The sequence below is a fragment of the Eschrichtius robustus genome, chromosome 2, assembly GCF_028021215.1.
Source record: "Eschrichtius robustus isolate mEscRob2 chromosome 2, mEscRob2.pri, whole genome shotgun sequence".
Classification (NCBI taxonomy): domain Eukaryota; kingdom Metazoa; phylum Chordata; class Mammalia; order Artiodactyla; family Eschrichtiidae; genus Eschrichtius; species Eschrichtius robustus.
In genome coordinates, this window is record NC_090825.1 from 136,572,053 (window position 1) to 136,598,724 (window position 26,672).

At 45.4% G+C, this 26,672-nt stretch overlaps 1 protein-coding gene across 3 annotated transcripts in view; it reads right to left on the bottom strand.

Annotated features, from left to right (window-relative positions):
* The window catches only part of ATP10B (ATPase phospholipid transporting 10B (putative)), a 118,517-nt gene that overhangs the window by 46,509 nt on the left and 45,336 nt on the right, over positions 1-26,672 (bottom strand). For 2 of the 3 annotated variants that reach the window (XM_068534578.1, XM_068534580.1), the window contains 6 exons: positions 23,413-23,544; positions 19,850-19,977; positions 17,515-17,767; positions 16,168-16,406; positions 4,144-4,335; positions 2,060-2,660 (listed from right to left, as the gene is read on the bottom strand). In XM_068534578.1, the coding sequence (XP_068390679.1) occupies positions 2,060-2,660; positions 4,144-4,335; positions 16,168-16,406; positions 17,515-17,767; positions 19,850-19,977; positions 23,413-23,544 (1,545 nt within the window). The remainder of the gene's footprint in view (positions 1-2,059; positions 2,661-4,143; positions 4,336-16,167; positions 16,407-17,514; positions 17,768-19,849; positions 19,978-23,412; positions 23,545-26,672) is intronic. The other variant, XM_068534579.1, reaches the window with a different exon arrangement.

Here is a 26,672-nt window from a genome sequence, read left to right on the forward strand (position 1 = left end):
GCCTGCTGAATCAGGGGACCAGAAGTCTGAGTGTTTTTTGTTACCTAAGGAGTTTTCCATGTGGCCAGTTTAGCCCTGGATGACCAGTTTGCTAAGTCTCAGACATACTATCCATCACCTTCTCCGTCATCTACTTTAGTCCTTATAGCAAGTTGCTTCCAAGGTGGCTACAGACCTGAATCTCATTACTAAGTTCCTCACCATACCGGGTTTGCTGAGTTAGGCTTAGAAAAAATATTTTTTGGATTCCTATAAATCTAGTGTGAAAAATATTTCATCGTGTTGCTCAAAGTCCCCCTTTTGAAGTCCTACATAATACGATTCTCTTAGAAGAAGTTTATCTTTTTCTTTTGAAATTCCAGTACTTTGATCTATCAGATAAAAAAGAATTTTTCAGCCTGGGCTGGTGGTTATGGGGCAGGACTGATGCCATCACCGCTTCCTTTATCTAAGATGTTACAGACATCACTAATCAGTGGCAGCACTTTGTAAATCTGAGCTTGGAAAAAGCTTCTGAATCCTTCTTTACCAGGGCTGGATTGAGATCTTTAGAAGCCCTAAGCGGTAAACAGATTTTGTGCACTTTGTCCATCCCTCCATATAATGCAAAATTAAAAGTACAATTCTTAACAGTAAGATAAGTATAAGGAAGTCCAACAAAGCTCTGACTTTCTCCATGATACTATTCTAAGGCTGCTTTTATGCAGTATAAAAATCCCTTCAAAGATTATTTTCTCATTTTTCAGTTGCTACTGGTTTCCTGGTACCTTAACCACAGTCTTTGTACCTTATCTTTTTGAGCACTATCCACAATATTTTATTTTCAAAGACATCATCTCCTGAGATTAAACACCTTTTGCCTTCTACCTGTGTGCCTTTGAGTTTACATTTTTGCTCAGGCTACCAGGAACCTCAGGGTCAAATTGAATGTTCAAACACTGTAAATATATTAAACCCTGAGGTTATTTTTTCCCCCTCCTTTTGAAATCTTTGCTTCGCAAATCTTATAGTAACACTGTCTATGTGTTTTTTATTGGAGGCATCGGTAATCCATTTTGGAATCAGGTGAGGAACAAAGAAAGAAACATCTCCAGGGCAGTGTGGAAGGCTGTTGCCCAGGGATAGAATGCCGTGGCACCCTTGACTCGGAAACACTGAATTCACTTGTCTGCCAGAGACTGGGGATGAAGAGACTTAATTAGCTCCCTTCCCATTCAAAACACTCATCAATCTCCATGAACCTCTTGGCTCTGATCCATAGCTGATAATTCAGGAGGCACAGGGCTGCCTGGGCAATTCTAAAGCTTGGCTAGAATCTACTACCCTGGGAGAATCACAGCCCCATAACTGTCTTCTCCTTGCTAGCAATCAGGAAGCGGCTGCACACTAATTCATGCTGTTCCAAAATTGGACACTGATATGCAGGGACTTTGGAACATTTTTCTGGCCTGGAGCAAGTTTATGAAAATCTATTTGGGGGAGGCTGGGGAAAGGGATGATAAAGAGGACCACCTGAGGCTTCCCAGAGTGAACCGAGCCTGATGCAGAATTCTGGCAGCATGGAAAGAGCTCTGAACTGGGATTCAGGACGCCTCCACATAGGATTTACCACTGGTTACCTGGGGCCACTTCTTTTAAGTCACTTCCCTCTTTGGGTTCAGTTGGCTTCTCTCCAAAACTAAGAGTTAAAACCACAGTGTGTTCTAGGGTATGTTAATGGAGGTCCTGGTTGAAAAAAGTTGTGTATGGGGAGTCCATCTTTAAATGAGTCTGGAAAACTAGAAACTGGGATAAATAAAGTTAAAGAAGTTCCTCTATGACAAGACTGCCCAAACAAAGCCTTTAATAAGTTAATAATGAGCTCTGTAATTCTCCAGGTCGTGGAGACGTGTAAAGCAGTGTGTGTTAAGCAAGCTGCTCTGAGGAGAGCATCTTGAGGGTTTGTGCTCCAGTTGGGACCTGCCGGCCTGAGTGACCCTATAACCTTAGCCCCTGGTTACCGTCCACGCCGCCTGTTAAATAAGCCCTCTCTTCTCGGAACCCGCTGAGGTGGCCTCACCGCAGGCTGGGTCTTCCAGCAGGTCCATGATAACGCAGTCGGCACCCTTGGTGTAGACGACGATCTCACCGGTCAGCGGGTGCCTCACGACCACGGACATCCTCTTCCTGACAGAGTCAAACTCCAGGGTGCAGAGGACATCGAAGGTGAGGCAGGTGCCCTGGGGCAAGCGCACGGTCACCTGCTTGGGCGTCCGGGACACCAGCGTGAATCTGTAGGCACGGGCAGCGTGCACCAGGGCAGCCTCATCCGGGCTCTCGGCCTCGTAACAGACGTCGGGGCGGGCCAGGCTGAGGGCCGGGGCCTGCAGCACCTCCTCCAAGGAGGCACCCGGGTCCACCCCCAGGACGTCACCCTGCTCCCACGTGCTGCTCCTGTAGCCGCCGTCGGTGGAGTAGCCGCCACTGCTCACAGACGTGTCGTCTCTCTCTTCCGAGTCCGTGGTGGGCATGTTGGCCCCCAAACTCTCCCCCAGGCCCATGTCGGAGGGTGCGGTGGTCGAAAATGACTGGCTGAGGCTCGAAAGCTTCAACCTGTGGAACAGCTGCTGAATCTTCTCCAGGGATGTCACCAGAGCCTTGGTCAAGGGTGGCACTGTGACCTTGTGGTAGAGGAGGGAAGGAGACCATGACTCTCCAGGTTGGGAAAACTATCAAGCTGTCTTATGAATCTCATTTTGCAATCAGTGAGTTAGGTGGGCCTTCAGTGATGGTGGGCAAGTGTTCTCCCCTCTGTGAGCCTCGGTTTACCCACCTATAACATGAGGGAGTTAGGCCATTGGTTTCCTTCCAGCCCTGACTTCCTAGGGATTGGTGATACTCATTTTCCTCTGTCTTATGACCATCCCACTCTGATCATGGGCAAAGCAAAGCAAAGCAAAGGAGACAAAAGCCAGACTCATAGTAGGGGTTCACACGCCCTGCACCCTTACCAGCGCCTCGTCTGCTTTATTTTTGCACGCAACATCTCACTTCATCCTCCCAGCAACGCTAGGGGATCCTATCATTATCCCAATTTCTGCATGAGGCAACTGAGGCATAAAGAGGTTAAATTGGCTGTGATCACCCAGGGTGTAGATAGCAGAGCTGGGTCTCAAATCTGGGTCCGTCTGACTCCAGGGATTGGGCTCTTGAGCTACCTGCCAGCTAAAGCCTCCCCATTAACGTGAAAATTGAGAATTGGATGCTGTCCTTCCCCAAATGGCACTTCTTTCTCTCTTGAAAATAGGGAGAATTTCTCAGATAATGCTTCCTGTGTTCCCAAAACTCCCTGAAGACTTCTGATTACTTGCCGACTTTTCAGGGTAGTTTAGAATCTGGGTGTAATAATGGGGACTCTGGTTTGGTACCTGGATGAACACTCTTTTTCTTGATTTTGTGGCCACATGTTGTAACACCCAATTATTCTTATTTTTCACTTACAAGGGAGCTTGGGTGAGAGTATGTGGATAATCGAAGATAAATCTATCTTCTGTACTGAAAAATAATTCAGAGTATAACGTCCTATGAGTGGCCATCCAGGTGCATTATCTCCAAACTGGCAGAACTTCACACATGGTGTTAATTATTTTTTTAACCCTCCATTAAAAAGCAGATACCACTATACCGTGATATTATTACAGAATCGTACAGATCGTTCTGCCGTGTATTCACCATACGTCCTTCCTTAAGTTCCTCAAGCTCTCTGAGCCACGCCACTGTTTCTTCACTTGTTAAATCCAAAGACATACCTCCTAGGACTGTTGGGCTGTGAGGATTAAATGATAGTGCAGGTGACATGTTTGGCATGGAGCCTGGCACACAGCAAGTGCTCAGTAAATATTAACTTTTAACATCTACCCTGCAGACAGACAGACACAATAATGTGAAACCTATATAGAGAGCTCATATGGAACTTTTAATATTTTATTTAAAAAATGAGGAGATTGAGGCCCAGAGAGGAGAAGAGCTCTGTTCAAGGCCTCACAGTGATGAAATGGTGACAGTGTGGCTAGGACCCAAGTATCTTGTCCCCCTGTGCAGGGCTTACCCCCTCCCCCTCCCCCTCCTCCCATCCATCCCACCCTTACCATCAGCGGTCCTTACCCTCTGACGGGGCTCTGCGGTCGTGGAGACCGTGACGGAGTTGCAGATGGTCAAGGCCAGGAAGAAGTCGGCAGTGGAGGAGGTGGTGGAGAGGGAAGGCTTGGCAGGTCTGCTGTCTGACAGGGTCTCCAGCCACAGGGCTGCATCTCGTACCTTGGTCAGGAGGTTTTTATCTGGAGTCACATCTTTTTCCTGGGAGAGAGAGGCCCGGGTCAGAGTCTTTCCTGAAGGGACTGGGGAGGAAAGCCCCCTCCGGCAGATTCTTTCATGCCTGGGAAAGGCTGATACAGTACCCCCCTGCATCCTGAATCCAGCACGTCTCCCCCTCCCCTGGGCCTGGTCATTGTAGAGTGTGATTTGGTTCCTCCCTTTCCCTCAACCCCACATGTCCATCAGTTATAGGCTCTGGTAGTTCTTTCCCCACAGGGTGTCCCCGCCATTTACCCCTCATTCCTGATGTTTCCAGCCAAGCGCAGACCCTCTAGCCCTCCAGCTTGGCTTTCTGCATCAGCCTCTACAGTGAGGTGGCTGCCTTTCTCCTCTCTTCTCTCAACCCCTTCATATGCATCACGCATTCGTCCTCCTAAAATACTAGTTCCCGCAAGGTATTCTTGAGCTTGAAAAACTTCCAGGAGGTCTTCATTGTAAACACGATCAATTCAGTCTGGCATCTAAATTCTTTCCCATTTGCATTTCCACTCTTGATTCCCACCACTCTGCATTGTGGACCCTCAGCTAGGCCGGGTGGTCTGTTTGCTGCCTCCTGGGGGTATCCTCCCCTCCTATGCCTCTGATCACAGCCTGTTTGAAGTCCTCTCCTGTCTACCCAAATCCTACCTAGACTTCAATAACCATGGAAACTCCTCGGGTCCATGAGATCTGATCCAGCCCACAGTGAGTTCTCTGTCTTCTGAGCCACAGTAGCAGGCTCCTGAATGCAGAATGTGCACCAGAGTCAGGGTGAGGCGGATGAGGGAAGCTGGCCAAGGTACAGATGAGGACACTATGGGATGGGGGCCTGTGAGACCTGGCAAGTCCCACCCCATCTAAAAGGGGGCGACTGCTCTGCTACTAACATGCTCCAGGGCTGGTACATTTTGCCAAATCTCTGGATTTTTCAAGATAAAGTAGAGATGATGTGGGAACTGTTTTTTGTGGGTTTTTTTTTCTTTTCTTTTTTAAAAAACCTGTGGGCTGGATCTGACTCATGGATTTCCAGTTTTTCCACATCTTTGTAGAAGTTGCCACTTCCACCATCCCTCTAGAATTCACTACATATTGACCTATATTTTAAATGCAGTTTTCTTATGTCCATGTTTAATCTCTCTAGAGATAAACCAAGAGCCTGAAAGACAGAGACTGCCTTTTCCATGAAGGTGTATCTTCTGGAACTCCAAGGATTGCTTTGTTTGAAGCAGAAGTTCAATAAACACTAGCTCTTCATAGATATGACAAAAGCCATTCTGCAAAGAAGTTTCCACATAAAGCCATTTCTATCAATGTTCAGAGTTCACAGGTCAATTAAAGTTTAGAAGAGAGTCAATGATTGGAAACGATGGACTGAGGGAATCTTGACTGATTAGTGCAGAGTGAAGACTGAGGGCCAACAAGCTAGCAAGTTTTACAAACAAGAACCCAAGTTGAGATGAAAAACCTCCTGTGGGGAAAGAGTCCTCAGACTGTGTTCTCTGACTACCAACTGCAGTGACTCCAGAAGTCAGATTCTAACCTCCCTGGGACTGCTGGCACAGGCGAGAGCCACAGGGGAGGAAACCCAGACTGACGCGGAGGTGCTGGATGGCTGGTGGGATGAGAGTCGGGTTTTCCAACAGCACAGCTTGATCGGGGAAGTGGACTGCGGGTGGAGCTCACACTGTAAAGAGTTCTGACCGTCATTTGGAGGGCTTTCCCAGAGCCAACACCTACACTTCCAACTTGCTTATACCATCTTAAGAGGACAAGCCTTTTTATTAAAAGGAAGAGTGCGAGTAAAACCGCGTCAAGTCTGCATTTCCTTTCGTTGCCCTGTAATAAGTAATGGTGGGCCATCCATCCCGTGCAGTGACCCTGTTTTCAGAAAGCTTAGGAAGGAGCAGGAAGCATCCATCCTCTCTGCCTTTGAGTGCAGTTGTCATAGCAGCAACGCACAGTGATGGAGCTAATCCTACCTTTCCAACGATGTCAGTTATGTGATCTCACTGGGTTCTCAGAGTCCCAAGTTGAGATGAAACTAGCCCCAACTTAACTGAAACCCAGAGAGATGTCTGACTTGACCAGTGTCACCCAAGGAGTCATTGTAAAGCCAGGATTGATGTCAGACCCCTTGATTGCGAGCCTAGGGTCTTCCTTTCTGTGGTCGTGGTAAAGTAGCTATGTTCCCTCATTAATGCTCCCGTGCAAACTCCTCTAACCAGATTCCAGGGTCCATCCGGTTTACCAACATCACTCACGGAACTCTGAGCCAATTTCTGATAATAGTAATGACAGTTCCATTTCGTGGAGCGTTTCTTATGTTCTGGGTACATCCACTATCTCACTGCATCCCCACGGCACACTATCTATTGAGTACTGTTATTCTCCCAGTTACCTCTGTACTTCAAACGAGGAAATTGCTGCCCAGGGAGATTAGGTGTCTTGCCCAAGGTCTCACAGCAAGTTGATTCAAGACAGTCCGACTCTAGAATTCATGCTCTTTAACCTCCATGCCAGGCAAGATCTCCCACGAGAAGGAAGTGGCCTTTGATACTTGCTGACAGTTGGCATCTTTAGTGTCTGGGATCCCAAATACAACAGACGGGCTTACATATCTAATCCTTAGGGCTCAGCAGGGAGTCCATGAGATTATAAAGGGGATTATGGGGATCTTTTTCGGAAAGTAGATTTCATTTTGTTTTTTTTGGCAGGGGTACATGAATGGGATGCTTTCAACCCTTACCAAAAATACCCAGACTTGGGAACAAGCTTGGAGGTCAAGGCCAAATCCCCTATTTTCCTGATGCTAAAACTGAGTGCCAGGGAGGAGGGTAGTGAACTCCCCAAGATTGCACATTGAATCAGGGTCAGAACTAGGACAGTTTTCACACCACCTGACTCCGGCCTCTGACAGCACACTGCTTTGCTCCAAGCTATGCATTATGTATTTCCAAACGGTGACACAGTTAAAATGATTTAACGGTTATGTATTGCATGTCCATTACTCTCTAGTCTCTAAGTGCCATGAGGGCAGAGACTGTGATGTGTCCCCGGTGCCTGGCAGCCTGTAGGCACTCACTCAAACCTTTGTTGCCTGACTCCTATCTAGGACGCCATGCTACCTCACCACTGATTAACCCATGGGGGCTCTTTGCTAAAACTCTTATTTAGTATATTTTCACCCAATCATATAGCAATGCACTACAAAAAAAAGTTCTGCAAAGGGCCTGCTTCTCTCTGGCATCGGCAGCAGGCCCAGCCTGCAGGTGTCAGCGACAGATGTCAGGGAAGCTTTATCCAGGCACGCAGACTTGTTTCTGCAGGGCAAGCTTCTTCGTGGTTCCCTTTGTCCACAGCCCATTGGTTTGCTGTCCGGTTCATTAACATTTAGGAACTTGGCATGTAGGACGATTATAGAGAAAACAGTGCCCCCAACCCCCTCCGAGCCCTTTGGCTAGTCTACTTCTCTGAAGGAAAAGAAATATACATTTGTGGGGCTACCAGTTGCTCAGATTAGAGCTTTGTGGCAGCTGGGCACCCAACTGGTTGGCTTTCTTTCTATTGCAGAACATCCGAAGCTCAGATAAGCCCTCTTTGGGGAAGGTGATCTCTGGCCTCACACCACACACTCAAGGATCCTCTTATTATCATCAGATTATATCTGTTGACAACTTATAGCAAAGTCAGGGGCTTTGGTAAGTGCTTCCATGTACATCATGTAATCATTATAACAGCATCAAAATAGCTATTATCATTCTCCCATTTTACTTATGAGGCAAATGAGGCTCACTGAAGATAAGTAACTTGTCTAAGGTCCCAAAATCAATTAAAAAGCTGGGTCTTGAATCCAGTTCTGCTGATGCCAAAACCCAAACCCTTAAACACGATGCCAGCACTTCCCAAACTCTAACATATACACAAATCAGCTGGGTGTCTTATTTAAATGCATATGCTGATGCAGCAGGTCTGGAGCGGGGTCTGAGCATCTGCATTTCTACAGGCTCCCAAGTGGTGCTCCTGCTGGGGGTCAGAGGACAAGAGTTTGAGTAGCAAGGCTCTAGGCTATAGGGCTGCCCTATCACTCCCACTTCCTCTCTGACTGAGGAGTGTTCTGCATTGAAGGCTAGGAGAAGAAGGCCAAGCTCCATTCCATTACTCTCCTCTCAGTTTTAGTGATGGCTCACTCATGGTCATATTGGTGACTATCACTAATTGGGTGCAGCAGATTGTTGCTATGGGAACCCACAGAGCCAGCGGTGGAAATGAACAGGAACCCTGGTGCGTAGGCCTGGAAGCAAACTCTGAGGCTTGGTTCCTCCCATGCCTCCATCTCCTCCTTCACCTCTCTCCGACCTGTGCCTCTTATTCCAGCTATTCCTTGGAACCCCAAGTCTCCATTTGCTTGTGCAGAATGTCTCCCCTAAAACAACCTGCACTCTCCTCGCTAGATGGTCTCTTCTCTTTGCTCTGGTTAACCTTTAAAATTTTGTCTCAAATTCAGCTCTGATGCTAACCCTTCCAGGAAGCTCCCTGATGCCTAGTTTGATGTAGGTGCACCTCTTCTGGGCTCCTATAGCACCTCTGCACCCACACCCCCCAGCACTGAGAGCAGTGTCCTGTAGGCACTGGGGTTCTTGCCCCTTTACTGGGCTGTAAGCGCCTGAAATCAGGAACAATGCCCCGTTAGACTTTATATCCCTAGTGTCTAGAAGAGTACTTGCCATATTATTTAGTATTTGTTGACCGACCGACAATAAATGAAAGCCTATTCTAAAGAAATGTAGACACTGAGAATACAAAGACTTGGAAGAAGGGGAGGAAGCAGACCCTTCTATTTGCTTTTGTGAGTGTCTGAACTCGTACAACCACTTGAGAAGTATCAATCCAAAATTTAAAAATGCACACAATCTCCATTTAGCAGTTATGCTCTAAGAATACCATAGAAAAACTTATATACATGTATAAACATGTGATGGCTCGACCATCCAACAAATTCTAACAGCCATTAAAAATGGGATGAACTGCTCTCCATTGAATATCTGTCAGTTTGTCTACATATATGAAATATTCCCCAAGATTCATTAGGTTAAAAAAAAGTCCAAAGTCCAAAACAGTGTGTATTCTATGCTTCTGTTTGTGGGAAAGGATGTGTTTATGTGTACACCCCACTTGCCTGCTTCTATATAGATACAGCACCTCTGGCAAAGACACAGGAATATACAAATAATGGTTGTCTCTGAGGTGGTGGGGAATAGAGGAGGAAGGGAGGCTTACTCTCTTCATTTGCCCTTTGGTTCCTTTTGAATACTTAGCCACGTGGTTGTATTGCTATTGTGTAAACAAACTTTCCCAGTTGCTGGGGAGCTGAAGGCTGAAGTATTATTTAGGGCAGTCATGTTTTTGCCCTTGATGACGTTGTGGCCTTGATGATATTGAGTTTGGTTCAAGAATGGGGAGAGCTCAATATTAGTAAATATTTGCTTAAATAGAAGCATGTGGATTATTAAGGTAAGCTTTTCCCAAATGGGACAGGAGCCCCAAGGAAAAAAACCCAGTGGCCTAGCAAGAAGAGAGTTTCCCACAACATCCATTCATGATAAAAACCCTTACCAAAGTGGGTATAGCAGGATCATATCTCAGCATAATAAAATCTATTTATGACAAACCCACAGCCAACATAATACTCAACAGAGAAAGCCTTCCTGCTAAAATCTGGAATGAGACAAGGAGACCCACTCTCACCACTTCTATTCAACATAGTATTGGGAGTCCTAGCCACAGCAATCAGACAAGAAAAATAAAAGATACCCAATCTGGAAGGGAAGAGGTAAAATTGTCCTTATATGCAGATTACATGATATTATACATAGAAAACCCTAAAGACTCCATACAAAAACTACTAAAACTGATAAATGAATTCAGCAAGGTAGCAGGATACAAGTTTAACGTATAGAAATCTGTTGCTTTTCTTTACACTAACAATGAAATATCAGAAAGGGAAAGTAAAAAAACAATTCCTTTTAAAATTGCATCAAAAAAACCCAAAACCAAAACCAAGCTTAGGAATAAACCTGACCAAGGAGCTGAAAGACTTATCTGCTGAGAACTATTAAGCAGTGATAAAGGAAATTGAAGATGATACAAAGAAATGGAAAGATATTCCATGTTCTTGGATTTGAAGAATTAATATTGTTAAAATGGCCATACTACTCAAAACAATCTATAGATTTAATGTGATCCCTATCAAATTACCCATGACATTTTTCACAGAACTAGAACAAAGAATCCTAAAATTTGTATGGAGCCACAAAAGACCCAGAATTGCCAAAGCAATTCTGGGGAAAAACAGCAAAACTGGAGGCATAACCCTCCCAGACTTCAGACAATACTACAAAGCTACTGTTATCAAAACAACATGATATTGACACAATAACAGACATATGGATCAATGGAACAGTATAGAGAGCCCAGAAATAAACCCAAACACCTATGGCCAATTAATCTTTGACAAAGGAGGCAAGAATATACAATGGAGAAAAGACAGTCTCTTCAGCAAGTGGTGTTGGGAAAGCTGTAAATGTAAATGTGAATCAATGAAGTTAGAACACACCCTCAAACCATACACAAAAAATAAACTCAAAATGCCTTAAAGACTTAAATGTAAGACGTGACACCATAAAATTCCTAGAAGAGAATATAGGCAAAACATTCTCTGACATAAATCATACCAATGTTTTCTTAAGTCAGTCTCCCAAGGCAAAAGAAATAAAAGCAAAAATAAACAAATGGGACCTAATCAAACTTAAAAGCTTTCGCACAGCAAAGGAAACCATAAACAAAATGAAAAGACAACCTACAGACTGGGAAAAAATGTTTGCAAATGATGTGACCAACAGGAGCTTAATTTCCAAAATACACAAACAGCTCATACAACTCAACAACAAAAAAACAAACAACCCAATCTAAAAATGGGCAGAAGACCTAAATAGACATTTCTCCAAAGAAGACATACAGATGGCCAATAGGCACATGAAAAGATGCTCAACATTGCTACCTATTAGAAAAATGCAAATCACAACTATAATGAGGTATCACCTCACACTGGTCAGAATGGCCATCATCAAAAGTCTACAAATAACAAATGCTGGAGAGGGTGTGGAGAAAAGGGAACCCTCTTATACTGTTGGTGGGAATGTAAATTGGTGCAACCACTATGGAAAACAGTGTGGAGGCTCCTTAAAAAACTAAAAATAGAGTTGCCATATGATCCAGCAATCTCACTCCTGGGCATATATCTGGAGAAAACTCTAATTCAAAAAGATATATTCACCCCAATGTTCACAGCAGCACTATTTACAATAGCCAAGACATGGAAGTAACCTAAATGCCCATCGACAGATGAATGGATAAAGAAGGGGTGTGTGTGTGTGTGTGTGTGTGTGTGTGTGTCTAACTCAGCCATTAAAAAGAATGAAATAATGCCATTTGCAGCAACATGGATGAACCTTGAGATTATCATACTAAGTGAAGTAAGTCTGACAGAGAAAGATAAATACCACATAATATCACTTATATGTGGATCTAAAATATGATACAAATGAACTTTTTTATGAAACAGAAACAGACTCATGGACATAGAAGACAAACTTATGGTTACCAAAGGGAAAAGGGGTGGGTAGGGATAAGTTAGGAGTTTGGGATTAGCAGATAGAAACTACTATACGTAAAACAGATAAACAACAAGGCCCTACTGTATAGCACAGGGAACTGTATTCAATACCCTGTAATTAGCCATAATGGAAAAGTATATGAAAAAGAATATGTCTCTATCTATCTATCTATCTATCTATCTATCTATCTATCTATCTATCTATCCATCTATCTGAATCACTTTGCTATGCACCACAAACTAATACAACGTTGCAAATCAACTATACTTCAATAAAAAAAAAAAAAAGAAAAAAGAAAGAAGTATCCCAGATCTTGTAAGACCCAGTTCTGTGAAAAGGGTCACCACAGCTGTGTGCCCCCATTTGGGACCCTGGGAGCTAAGGGAAGCAAAGCTGAGACAGGCTTCATCCATTTCTTGCCCTGTGTGGTCACATCACTTACTAAAAGATTTTGCGTGCTTGACTAGTTAAATCTGGACTCTTACCTAACCTTGCCGTGGGAGTTTGTGCATGTGGCCTGTCCCTGTCAACCCAGAGCAGACTATAAGTATGGCACAAATATCTTCCCAAGAATGAAAGGAAGACCAAGTTTCAAGAAAGGAGGCAGAGGGCCAAAGACACCGCCTTTACTTCCCTCTATTGCATTCTTTCCAGACAGGTGGGAGGGGTCGTGCCCACAGAAGGGAGAGGTGGTGGGGTTTGGAGCCTAAACGGCCCTGATGCAAACTTTATGATTAGGAAAATAGTCTTTGGTCTGATGACTCAAAAACATTTTTTCAAGTGGCATGTCTAAACAAAGACTCTTACTCCAATCTTGGCTGCTTACAGACAAGGGGGGAAAAGGCATTTCATTTTCCCTCTGCCAGGACTATTAAATGCTGGCTCAGAACTCACCACTTTCCTAAGAATATTACCCCACCCTAAAGCCACAGATTTTAGAGCAGCCAATTAGACAACAATAACAGATGCTTCCTTGATCTTTGTAGTAAAAGAAAAAAGCCAGCTTTTGTTGTAGTGGTTGTTATTGTCGATGTTCATTTTATTTTTGGTTCAGAGCAATGGGCTTCTTTGGAATGGGGTTGGGTGCTCCACCATGACCTGGCATCCCTGGGGCTTCAGAGGCAAGTTCTGGCTGAGTTTACAAAGGAAAGGTAAAGCACTGGTTTTGCCAAGAAGATTATCCAAAGAGATTGGTTGCCAGACGGGCGGGTGGAAGAGGAAGCAACACAGAAAGCCTGCCAAGTGGGGGTCGGGGGAGCGGGAACCAGGAGCCAGGGCATCCACCTGGGGCTGCCACGGACGTTCTCCATGGACTCACTCAAGGGTCTGCCACTCAGCCACAGAGAGTTTACAGGTTAGTGTCAGAGCCCTTTAAGGCAACATAAATCACCCCCTTTAGCCAATGCCTCCCAAGCTGTAGAAGGCGCCTGTCTGAGCCAAATGAAGACTATTTTCCAGTGGGGTGATGGTATGCTTAGAGCGTTTCTCAGTCTTGGTTGCTCACTGGAATCATCAGAAATAAAAACATGAATGCTCAGGCCCCACCCTAGACCGAATATCCCAGAATCTCAGGGGAGAGAGCTAGACACTGTGTTTTATGAAAACTCCCATTTCCCCCCCCTGTCATCAGTTATGTGAACGTTTGTCCAAGGCAGACAGCTTTCCTTTAGAAAAGTCATTTAAAACTTCTATTAGTTATCCATCTGTCTAGAACACATGAGCTTTAAGAATTAAATCCTCAAAATCAACTCACGAGGCATAACGATAATCCCTTTTCAAGATGAGAACATCGAGGCTTCCAGCTCAGTTAGTTGACCAAAGTCACAGAGCTAATACACGGTGGAGCAAAGATGAGAACCTGGGACATTTGACCCCAAATGTGCTTAATTCATAGCTGGCAGTGACCTTGCAGGTCAGCACAAGCATCATGGTATTTGACTTTTAGAACAGCCAGTGAGAGTTGTAAGCAACGTATTTTCAGGTGATGAAACAGGGATAGAAAGAGGTTTAACATGTTGCATAAGGCCACCCAGCAAGCCTCAGCAGAGTTGAAACCAGAGCCTATGTTTCCTGACCCTTGGCCCAGTGCCTCCCTAACAAATAGCCAAGATGCTATTGTCCCACTGACCCCAAATTTTCAGCCTGACTTGTAGAAAAGCATATTTAGCAGCTCATAAAGAGAACACATCACCATCCTCTCCTGCCCAGGCAACAAGAGTTGGGTCTTACTCTATGTGTCAATTTCCTTATTGTTCCTGAATGAATTTAGTTAGAACTGGACTTGGAATGTCCCAGCCAGGGCAGAACGATGACATCCAGGATCTGGAGACAGCTCATAAGTTAACGTGTCCCTTTCACTGACCATCAGCTAAGGACCCCGAATAAAAGTTATACTGACTGACTCAGGGCTGCAGTTTTTCTGGGCTGCTGAGAGTTGTCAGGCTGGGCAATGAATCTGTGTATTCCAAATGAAATCTACACAGGAAAGCTTCCTTTTTTTCCCCGTGTCCTGGGGGAGACATTCTCGGACACACGGGATGCCCGTGGTATCTAGAACTGGAAGATGCCAAAAGACACCAGTAGTGCAAGACTTACTACTTGTGCCCAATGAGAATTCACTGAATTCATTGTCCAAATATTTAGGTAAAGAGCTGAGGGGAAGGGCATTCCATTCAGAAGGGACAGAATTAAATTAAAGAAGGAAAGACTTGACAATATGCATGTCTTGTTGTTACTTCATTTGGGAAAATCAAAAAGAAAAATAAAAACCAAAATCTTCTCAAAGGCATCAGTGGATCATTCTTCTTGTAGGTTTATAAGCATCATATGTCTTAACACACTGTTACTGTTTTCTCCTTGCTACTATTGCATTGCTGTGCATGATAATAACATAAGAGAGTTAAGTTGTACTTACTTAAAGTTAGATAAACAACAACCCAGAACATACAGACTCACAGCATTTCTTGTCACAGTCAGAAAACAGTCCTGGGTAATGAATACTAGGGAGCAATGTGGAAAAGGCTCTTGATATCATGTCAGGTTAAAAAAACCCAGCAGCTATAATTTATGTGTACTATGACTGCAAAAATGTTAAAATATGTAGTTTGTGTGTGTGCACGTGTGTACGTGTGTGTGTGTGTGTGTGTGTGTGTATTAGTGGGGGAAATAAAAGACTGGAAGGAAATTCACCAAAATGATCATTTTGAAAATCTAATGTTCTAATAATGGGCTAATAGCACTTTCAGTCCCTCTGTATATGTGTCTTGTTCAAGATACCTGGGGCTCCCTGAGGCCTTTTCTGTAAGTGCAGAAGACTCTGGATGATGTGTTCCCCAGAGGAAGAGCCTGGTGCAGAGGAAAGTGGGATGAGACAGGAGTCAGAGGCCCTGGTTCTGGCCTTGACTTTTTGGGCATGCTGTGTCATCTTGGGGAAAGAACTCAGTTTCTTCACCTGCTGCCTGGACGTCTAGTGGTAACTATCCCAATGGATCAAATGTGAGGGACCAGATGCAGAAAGCCCCAAAGTTGCAAAGTCGAACATCCCAGGGGCCTGGCAGTTAGCCTAAGGGAGTGAGGTGGACTGAGTAAATTTGACAGAGATGTTCTTTGCTTCATAACAATTTAAGACTCTTTATCACAATAAATACATTCTCCCATTTTTCTTGAAACCTAAGCCTTACAGGCTCATCTTTTGTTTTTCCACTTTATAGAAACATGGACATGTCAGATATTTCTTTTTCCTCTTAACTGTATTTTGGAATAAATGCATAACGAACATGCTGCTGGGCCTCAGCTCAGGGATGAGGATAAAGAGAGAGGGGGTGAGGGACCGTGATGAACTGAGGACGGCACGCCCAGGCTCAGGAGCACCGACTTCTTCATTCAAACCACTTACTGCCACAAGGAAATGCTGGCTTAGTGGGGACACTTTTTTCAATTCCATTTAGAAATCTCCCAATTTCTAAACATTGAACATTTGAAATTAACAAGAATCGTACATGCCCCAAAAAACCCATGTAGATTACATACAAGACCAAGAGCTGCCATTCTGAGAGCTCTTCAGGGTTTTTACACCCTTTTCTCTTTCATACCCCAGAGCCCTCCCCCTTCTCTCCCCGAGACGGGCCACTAGCAATTCAAAGAGGAAAAGGCAGGGACTTACTATGGAGCTGCTGAAGGCCACAGGGGGCTGTGAGATTTCACAGCGCCCCGTGGACCTTTGTCGCAAGTGGCCCTGGATGCGTGCCCGGGCACTCTGGCTCCTCCTCAGAGGCTGGGACCCTCCTTGGCCCCTTACTGTTGCTGGTCCCTGGTCCCTTCGGGCTGGGAAGGACAAGCACTGGTATTGGGTCCACTCTTCACCGTCTGAGTCCAGCTCCTTGGGGGTCTCTAGTCGCTTAGCTGCAGGAAAGGAACCCCGTTATTGCGCCAGTCATACCTTGGCCAGATCATGGTTGGGGAGATGCCAGACTTTGGGGGTGGAGCTAAGAGTAGGCAGCTGGCTACCATGGCTGGTGATAGAGGGGTGCGACTAAGTTGCACAGGTTCAAATCCTGGCTCTCCTACCTCCTAGCTATGTGACTTTGAGCTTCGCATAACCCGTGCCTCTCTTTCCTCAATTAGGGGTTATAAAAAAGTACCTAACTCACAGGGTTGTTTTGAAGACTTAATGATATAATGATATAAAAGTGATTAGCATACTCTAAGGACTGGTAGTGGTAGCTGTATTATTATTAAGAAGAGATTAGTAGCTCCATGTAAATGGTTACCACTGTGGCAAAGGGGATTGGACCGCCTATAATATCCCCTCTTTTCTCTTTCTCTATGCCTCCCACTCAAAAGAATGAATGCTGCTCTTGTGCGTTTCTTCTCCTAGTTAGGAAGTGTGTGTGTGTGTGTGTGTGTGTGTGTGTGTGTGTGTGTGTTGTCGGGGGAGGGAGCTGAGGGGATCAGTCAGCTCTGTCGGCCACCTTCAGTCTATGCAAGATGACATTCCAGGCATTTTATAGCCACATCCCCTAAGGCAAAGCTTTGCGTCAGTGAAAATCTAAAAGATCAGTTAGCATGGAGGGCATTTCCTGGATGTATCACATCTCACCATGTGCCTACGCCTGGGCCTGTCCTGTCAGGTAAGGGGACCTGAGAAATTCTTAAACTTTGGCTGCATGACTGGCACGTAATTTGGACATTTCCCCAGTGCATTCCTGACAGATAAAAATCCTGTGTGTAAATGGCACCAGACAAAGATCAACCAAGGACAAAGATCAACCGACTGGAGGGCTACCACACAGGAGATCACTGATAGCCTTTGTGAACAAATGAAAGTTTACAAGTGATAAGAACAGCATTGATCTGTGACAAGGAAGCCACAGGGATGCAGGAAGCTACTTCCCACAGAGCCACCCAGCCTCTGCTGGGAGCTAGGATAATGGTTTTTATCACCATTCTCTCAGGAGAGCAGGGGCAATTCCGTTAGATGAGGGGTGGGAGCCCCTGGAAGCCCTCGTACCATTTTCTTGGTGAGAATACTCGTGGCCCATGATGGTACAACGCCTGAACACCATCTTGTTCTCGGTCAGCGTCCCCGTCTTGTCAGAGAAGAGGTACTGGATCTGGCCCAAGTCCTCGGTGATGTTGAGGGCTCGACACTGAATGGACAAATGGGTCTCTTCATCATATAGGTCAAGGTCGTTGTGCAGGAAGAAGACTTGCCCGAGCTTCACCAGCTCAATGGACACGTACAGGGAGATTGGGATCAGTATCTGTGGGGAGATCAATTCCCATCGTATCAGAAAGCGGGCTGGTCCTCCAACTCAGAACCTTCACTGGGTGATGGGAGTAGCAAAGCGATTTCATGGAAAGCTCAGGTCAGCTCACATGATGGACCTTCTCTGAGAAATTAAAGGTTAAATGACCTCATGCCTCCCTTGGCATTCTTAGGGTCATCTGAAAAAGAGATACGCCTTCTTCAACCAGAGGTATCCAGTACGGGGTAGGCACTCACCATTGCTTGTTTAATGAGTGAGCCAGAAGGAGGTAAGGAGCTCTAGATGCCTCCGTCCAGAGTCTCCTGATGCCCCTTGGATCTCTATGCCACCAAAGACTGCTGCCCACTTTGACAGGTATTCAGACTCATTTTCTTTGGAAGGATAGTTAACTTACAATGTTGTGCTGGGTTCAGGTATGCAGCAAAGTGATTTAGTTTTATGTATATAATATACATATATATATTCTTTTCCATTATGGTTTATTATAAGGTTTTGAATATGTTACACAGTAGATTCTTTGTTGTTTATCTATTTTATATATAGTAGTGTGTATCAGCTAATCCCAAACTGCTAATTTATCTCTCTCCCCACCTTTTCCCTTTGGTAACCATAAGTTTGTTTCCTATTCAGACTCATTGTTGATCACTGCCCACTGATCCAATACCTAGTACCTATCAGGTGCTTTATGTGTCACATGCCATTCTAGGTCCTGCAAACGGCAGTGAGCAGAACAAAACCTCACATTCTAGTAAACAAGCAAATAAACAGATACTGGGTAGTGGTAAGTCTCATGAAAAAGAGTAAAGAAAAGTGAAAAGGGTGAAGGCTGGGAGGGAGTCGGTCATAAGCCATGACCTTTGCGCAGAGACCTGAAGAAATGAGGGTGTGAGCGTGAGGTTATCTGTGGAAGGAGGAGGGTTCCGGGCAGCGCATGGGTGGCTGGGTGCTTACAGGGCGGGGGTGAGAGTCAGCAGGCCTGTGTGTGAGTGTGCAGGAAACAGCTCGGAGATGTGGTCCAGGAGGGAGTCGGGGTCCAGATCACCTAGGACCTTGTTGGTTGCAGTCAGAGCTTCAGTTTTCACGTTGAGTAGATGTGAAACCACCAGAGGGTTCAGTGCAGAGGAGAGCATGACCCGACTCACATTTTAAAAGGATTACTGTGCTCAATGAATGAACGAACTAATGAATGAAAAAGGTTCATCAGTAAGAGGACAGTGAAACACTCTCAAATACTGTAAGAACTCAAACATAGATGGGGTTTTGTTAAAACAAAACTACAACTTGCCTTATCTTTTCATAGACTGTGATTACTTATAGAGCCTGAGGATTTTTTGAATCTGTCTCTTTATACTTCACTGCAGGTGTTTACCTACAGTAGTTGCCTTTCTTACCTCTCTCGTAGGTGCTCTATGTTTTTGTATTTTTCCTCCTATATAGTGCCGGTTCTCTTTTTCCATCTCAAACTTTCAAATGAGAAAACACTAACCTGTGGTTTCTTTCTCTCAGTGCTTGGGGTCTGAAAGTTCTCTGTAGTTCTCTGTGCTGCATTATCTTTTGTGGTTCCCACAAGGGTTTACCTGTTTAGATCTGGCAGAGTGACAGGCACACGTGGATCACAGCTGACACACCATTGTAAGGCAATTATACTTCAATAAAGATGTGTAAAAAAAAAAAAAAAAGAACCTGCTGTACAAAAAAATAAATAAAATTCAAATAAAAAAATGGAAAAAAAAAAAACAAAAAACTCTGGTCACTGGGGAGACTGCATTGCTCTGGGACACCAGCAGCCCGAGGGGGGGAAAAAAAAATATAATCTTACTTTTAAATGGAAAAGCCTGATAAATATTTTCCTCTGCTATTATCTGAGGCCAAGGTCCCCTCCACAAGGCAGGGCTGGTCCTGGCATAATCCCAGTTGTGAATACTTTCAAAGACCCATAAGAAAGCGATAAACATTTCCCCATCTCAGTCCAGTTAGTTCTTTCACGGGGCCAGCGCTGATTTTTCTTTATTTTGCCAAGTTGTGCAGATACTGGCCACGGGTCTTCTGAGTCCCACGTTACAGAGGGCCCCCTACCTGGAGCAAAATGATCATGGTGAGGAACATGTAGAAGCCTCCAAGGGCAAGGGGAAGGAAGTGGCCCTCGGCATCCGGCACGTCAAAGGGAGGGTGTTCTGCAAAGGTTCCATTCCAGAGGCTGTGACCTAAGAGGAGGCAAAGCCAGGCATGAGGCAAAATCTCCAATTAATCCTAAATTGGTCAATTACATCAGCCCTTCCTTGACCTATTGCCAGAAATGAGTGGGCTTTGGAGGAGCCCATCCTTATTCTATATAACATAGGGGTGTGGTGTGTGTGTGTGTGTGTGTGTGTGTGTGTGTGTATTCATTTAGCTCTAAAGTGGTCCTCCATATATACTACACTTCAATCTCTTGATAGGCATTAAGTCTGTCCTCCCAGAGGAGACTAGCATGGGGATTACTTACATTTTTTTGAAGTCTTGTTATTCAGGGGTTGGAAAGTGAGAAAGGGGCAAGAGTTTTTTTTCAGTTGTGTGGTAGAAAGTACATGGCTGGGAAGTCTTGACAGACCTGTATTCTAGTCCGTCTTTCTCTCCCATGCACATATCCATCCACCCATCCATCCATCCAATCAATCATCCAATTACCCATCCACCCATTCACCCATCCACCCGTCCATGCATCCATACATGCATCCATCTATCCATCCATCCATCCGTCCATCCATATCTCTGTTCACTCACTCCTCCCTGCCTCCTTCCTTCCCTCCTTTTATCCAAAATTTTTTAATTCAAGAAGGAGTCGGTCCTACTTCTTGTCTTTGAGGAGTTCCCTCCCAAGTCAGGGAGTCCGATGTAAAGATACAAATCCCACCTAGCATGAGGGGTGCTGTGCCAGATCCTGGAACACTATAAGAACCCATAGTGACAGCGCCAGATGCAGACTGAACCCTCTGTTTCCTTAACTGTAAATGGGGATAACAACACCCATCAAGTGAGGATTGATAAGTGCCCCTCGCACCGAGCTCTCTGAATCTCAGCATCCTCATCTGTCAATTAGTAATAATACCTTCTCCATGGGGTTGTTGAGAACAGGATAACCTAATGTGTATGATGCTCTTGGCCCCAGGGCAGGGACTATAGGGAATAAAAGGCATAGGGGTTCCTGCCCTGTCCCTAAGATACTTCTTTGCACAGGAGGTTGGGTCACATACCATCAGACACAGCAGAAGAAAGGAGACTTACAGATGTGAGGTTAAGGGCCAAATGTAAGGCACAGAGTAAGGGTTACTGGCCTTCAGAGGAGCTACAGACCATGAAAGAAGTCAGAGCAGGCTGCATGGAGGAGGAGGCCTGGAGGGGTTCTGAAGCCCAGGTGGGTACTGGGTGATCAGAAAGACCTGGGGAGGACATTCTGGGCAAACAAAAAAGAAACACCATCTTCGCACAATTAAAGCAAACATGTGATAAATGACCCTGAATGGTGCTCATTCGAGAGCTTTCACCTCCCGTGGGAGCTGTGTTTGATTTGGTGCCAGCAGCGGCTTGTGTTATTCTCAGACAGAATAGAATCCTGACCCTCCCAATTACTTTCTCCATGTATTTATTATTTTGGGCAATCTACCAAGCTGCTTCTGGTTGGCCTGTACCTTATCTAACTCAGTGACCTTTTAATCATTCACTTCCTTTCCCTGGGGACGCAGTGAGATGATATCCAATGTCCCTCCCAGATCTGACGTCCCCTGAAAAACCTGTCCCGAAGCAGAGCTGACAGTTCTGCAGCATTTCCGGGGACACAGGGATGGCCCACAAAACAAACAGTTGGTTTTCTTGTTTGCCTGCTTCCGTCCCATGCAGGTGCTGCCCTTCCAGCCATGAGCCCCTCACCTGGATTGCCATTAGACACATCTGGGAAGCATATTCATTCAAAACTCCAGGCCATGCACAAGATTGAATCCCACTGTCTTCACTGTGGTGACACAGAAAATCTCTGTGGGCCTAGGAAGATCTTAAACTTTGGACACTGTCTTTTTTTAATCTTTTTAAATTTTGTCCGCACCTCATGTCTTGCAGGATCTCAGTTCCCCTGCCCGGGATTGAACCCGGGTCACAGCAGTTACAGCACAGAATCCTAACCTCTAGGCCACCAGGGGACTCCCTGGACACTGTCTTTTAAAAACAGTGATGGGTGCGATTTCGGACAAAAGCAAGTAAAGCGCAAACGCCAGAGCTGCTCACTGGCGTGGGGTGGGCAGGGAGTTCTGGACTCAGCGTACGAGTTCTTCCTTCTGATCCTCCCTGCTTCTTTTTGGGGTCTCCTTTAGGGTCCTGAGAACCATCCTTAGTGTTAAGCCAGAGAGGGGGAGAGTGGGTAAGAGTGAGGGCCCCTCTTCCCCTACCCTCCGAGGATCCACTGAAATGGCTCCGGATCACTCGTGTCTACAACTCGCTGTTGTAGAACCTGGCCACGGCCCAGTTCTAATCAGGTCTCCATCCTTGGCCTTGCTCTTGGCACACCAAATGGCCAAACACTCCTCTGCATAACATGACTCTCCTTCCTGCTGCTGTGCTTTGCTTGTGCTATCCCTGGGGTAAAGTGACCTCTCTCTTTCCTTTCACAGCTGCCCGCCCCATCCTGTTCCTGTCACCTCCCTCCTCTGGTGAACACCTACTGCATCTGGGAATCAGCTCCAGCAAGACTTTCTTCCTTGATGCTCCCATAATCCCGGTCGTGGGCTGAATAATGGCCCCCTAAGGTGTCCACGTCCTCATCCCTGGGCCCTGTGAATGTGCTACCTTAGATGGCAAAAGGAACTTTGCAGAAGTGATTTAGTTAAGGGTCTTGAGATGGGGAAGAGGAGCCTGGATTATCCAGGTAGGCCCAATGATGGAATTACAAGTGTCCTTATAAAAGGGAGGCAGAGGGCCACACTCCCACAGACAAGGAGAAGGAAATGTGAGTGGAAATTGGAGTAATGTGCTTTGAAGATGTAAGAAGATGCTTCAAAGGGAGAAACACAGGCAGCCAATAGAAACTGAAAAACACAAGGGACCAATTCTCCCCCTGGAATCTCCAGCCCTGAGGACACCTTGGTCTTAATCCAGTGAAACTGACTTTGGACTTCTGAACCCCACAGCTATAACAGAGTCAACTAGCATTGTTTTAAACCACTTAATTTGTGTTGACTTTTGACAGTGGCATTAGGAAATGAACACAGTACCTGGTGCCGCCCTCACTGAGGGGAACAGATGGTGTTATTGATTCTGTTCTCAGGTTGGACTTCCTCCTACTAGACTATGAGGACCTTCCTGCTCTTTGAGGACCGGTCCTGTGATTGATTCATCTCGTTACCCTTTCATGATAAGGGGGTGCCTGGGTTCAGGAAGTATTTCTTGGACAGATACATGACAGATGCTCTTCCTAAGATTTAGAGTGCATGCGACTTTCAGGAGAATGTCATCTGCATTTGTACTTAATTGGCACCCTGTTAAAGTACAGAGTAGGCTTTCTTTGAGGCTTCTCTTTCTTTAGATGAGGAAACTGAGGCTCCGAGTTGCAGCAACTCGCCCAAAGAAACAGAAGATGACTGTGGGGTTGTCCTTTCCAGAACATTCCATACCTACAGCCCCAGTGAGGCACATGAGGAAGAGGATCCCGATGCAGAAGAAGACATCTGTGTTCATGCGCCGCTCGATCTTGCTGCGTTTGTACCGCGGGCCGCTGTTGTTCAGCATGGCTTTTGTCTCATGGCCTTTGAGAGAAATGAGATCGTCAGTCCTTGGCCCCTGTTTGCCTCTGGCTCTTCTCCCATGAGATTTCGATACAAGAGAAGCTTCATTCTCTAACCTGAATCTGTCCTGCTGCAGGGAGGTTCTGGGAATGGCCGGAGAGACCTCACACAATTGGTCAGCAGGTTTTTACTGAACATCCCCTACCTGCCAGACACTGGTGGGCATGGACAGAGCTACTGTGCACAGGCTGTGCCCTGCACAACTCGAGAGGTAGCCTTCATTTTGTAGCTGTCATAGATCTGTAAGTCCACTAGGACACATTTGCAGCAAATGACAGTAAGCTGTCTTGAGGAAGGGCCATCTTTTTCTAATTTGCGCAGAGGGGCTGTTATCGGCTCAGTGGTGGGATACAGTGGTGAGACAGATGATTCACCATGTGGTGAAAATATACAGGGAAACAAGTAAATAAGGTAATTACAGTTAGCCATAAGTCCCATGAAGTAAACAATAAATAAGGGGTTAATAAATAAGAGATGGTGTTAGAGAGTGTGGTCAGGGAAGGCTTCTCAGAGGAGGTGACATTTGAGGGAGACCTGAAGGGAGAGAGAAGGGTTGGGAGAAAAGGTTTTTAGGCTGGGGGAACAGTATGTGCCAAGGCCCTGTGGCAGGACTGTGCTTGAGGCCAGTGATTATCACGCTTGCTTCTTTGCCTAAGGTGTCATCGTGCTTGTCCAAGAGTGGTAGTGGCCAAAGGTCTCCACCCCAGCATTAACTCTGGGCAGCTACTCTCCTACCCTGGAGTTCTGCATAAAGTTTTGTTTAAAGAAAAGACAGTAAAATTTAAAAACTACTGAGCTCATTCAGGCACCCCCCCCCTTTCTTTTTTCCAATTAGAGAAATTCAGGACTGAAACATAGAAGAGACCCGCTCCAAATGAAAGAATAAATTGACACCAGAGCCACATGGAGAACCCAGGATTCTGACTCCCAGTCTATTTCTCCTTCCAACAACTCGTGGAACCCAAACCACCCAGCCAAGAGTTGAGAGTCAAGCTGAGCCTTTGTCTTTAGAACAGAGCCTCCCCTTTGGGGCTGCCAAATTTTATTTACCACGCTGTACCCCTCAGCAGTCAAATTAAAAGAGACCCATCACATATTTTCTGTGCAAAATTAGAGAAAACCAATATATCAGCTCCAGCAGTGTGTGGTTTAATGCTATTTAGCTGGTGGCCTTGTGGATTTAAAGCGGCAACAAAACCGTAGGAGTGAGCATGCTAGGCTTATTAAATTACTCAAATTGCTGCACCTGCGCAGGGGCTGACACAGCTGCGGTTCCTGCGTGCCCCAGGCTCACCCCATACAAGGGGTCCTGGGACCACCCCCTTCACCCACCTGCTTCCTCACTTCCTAAGATCCGCCTGTTCTTTTGGCAAAATTTGGGCTCAAGGGGGAGGCAGCACGGTGTAGTGGATAGAATGTGGGCTCTAGTGTCCGACAGAGCTTGGCTCTGCAGATACCTGACCTTGGGTTATAGGGAATTAATCTCAGGAGACATGTGACCTTGGGGGAATTAATCCTTTTGTATCTCAATTCCTCATCTGCAAAATGAGATATAATCGTTGTGTGTTTTGGGGTGGGGGAGTGAACTGATATACACAAAGTACCTAAATTAGTTTCCGGTACACAGTAGGGGCTCAATAAATGTTTGCTGTGAGGAGCGCATACCTCTACACTGAATCTCTTCCTTCTGGAAAGCTCACTTGTCCTTTTTTTGGCCTTTGACTCTGAGGTGCTCCTACTTTGTCCATCTGTATTATCAAGGCAGAGAATGTAGCTCTTGGCCAGTCATTCTCCCCAGGGGACACTTGGCCAAGTCATGAGAAATTTTTGGTTGTCACCTTTGAGGAGGTGGTGCTAATGGCATCTAGTGAGCAGAAGCCAGGGGTGCTGCTAAACACCCTATAGGATGGCCCCCACCACAAAGAACAATCCGGAACAAATGGCAATGGTGCAGAGGTTGAGAACCCCTGGTCTAGACAGTAACACTAAACACAATTTGTACCATTTTTGCTCACATTTTTTGAGACCCTAATGTGTGCCAGGCATTGTGAACTTTATAACCCTAGGAGGCAGGGGTTATCAATGCTCCTTGTGCTGAAAACTGAACCAGCTTCCCAGGAACTTGCAGCCAGGGAGTGATTCAGCCCCAGGCAGCCTGAGTCCTCAGAGTCATGATTAACTCTCCCTCCATCTGCCTCCTCACAGACCACTCCCATCACCCACTCCGACCTTTGTTTCTGATTAGGCTGAGAAGCAAATCCATGTCTATGCAGGTTTTTTGGTGCAGTAGGGATTGTTGAAGCGTTCATGTCTAGTAGGTCTACCAGATGGCATTGAACTCCACTGCCAAAGACCCTTGAAAGCAGTGACCTATGCTGACAAATATAACATCCCTCCCTCAAATTAGGGGAAGCCAGCTAGATTGTGACACAACTTTTTAAAAAACATATTTTTCTTTTTTTAAAAATTTGATTAATTTATCTTTTATACAGCAGGTTCTTATTAGTTACCTATTTTATACATATTAGTATATATATGTCAATCCCAATCTCCCAATTCATCCCACCACCACTGCCCCCCCCCTCACTTTCCCCCCTTGGTGTCCATACGTTTGTTCTCTACATCTGTGTCTCTATTTCTGCCCTGCAAACCGGCTCATCTGTACCGTTTTTCTAGATTCCGCATATATGCGTTAATATACGATATTTGTTTTTCTCTTTCTGACTTACTTCACTCTGTATGACAGTCTCTAGGTCCATCCATGTCTCTACAAATGACCCAATTTCATTCCTTTTTATGGCTGAGTAATATTCCATTGTGTATATGTACCACATCTTCTTTATCCATTCATCTGTCGATGGACATTTAGGTTGTTTCCATGACCTGGCTATTGTAAATAGTGCTACAGTGAACACTGGGGTGCATGTGTCTTTTTGAATTATGGTTTTCTCAGGGTATGTGTCCAGTAGTGGGATTGCTGGGTCATATGGTAATTCTATTTTTAGTTTTTTCAGGAACCTCCATACTGTTCTCCACAGTGGCAAAGTGGGAGTCTACTTCGACCAAAACAAATCAAATCAAACAAAATA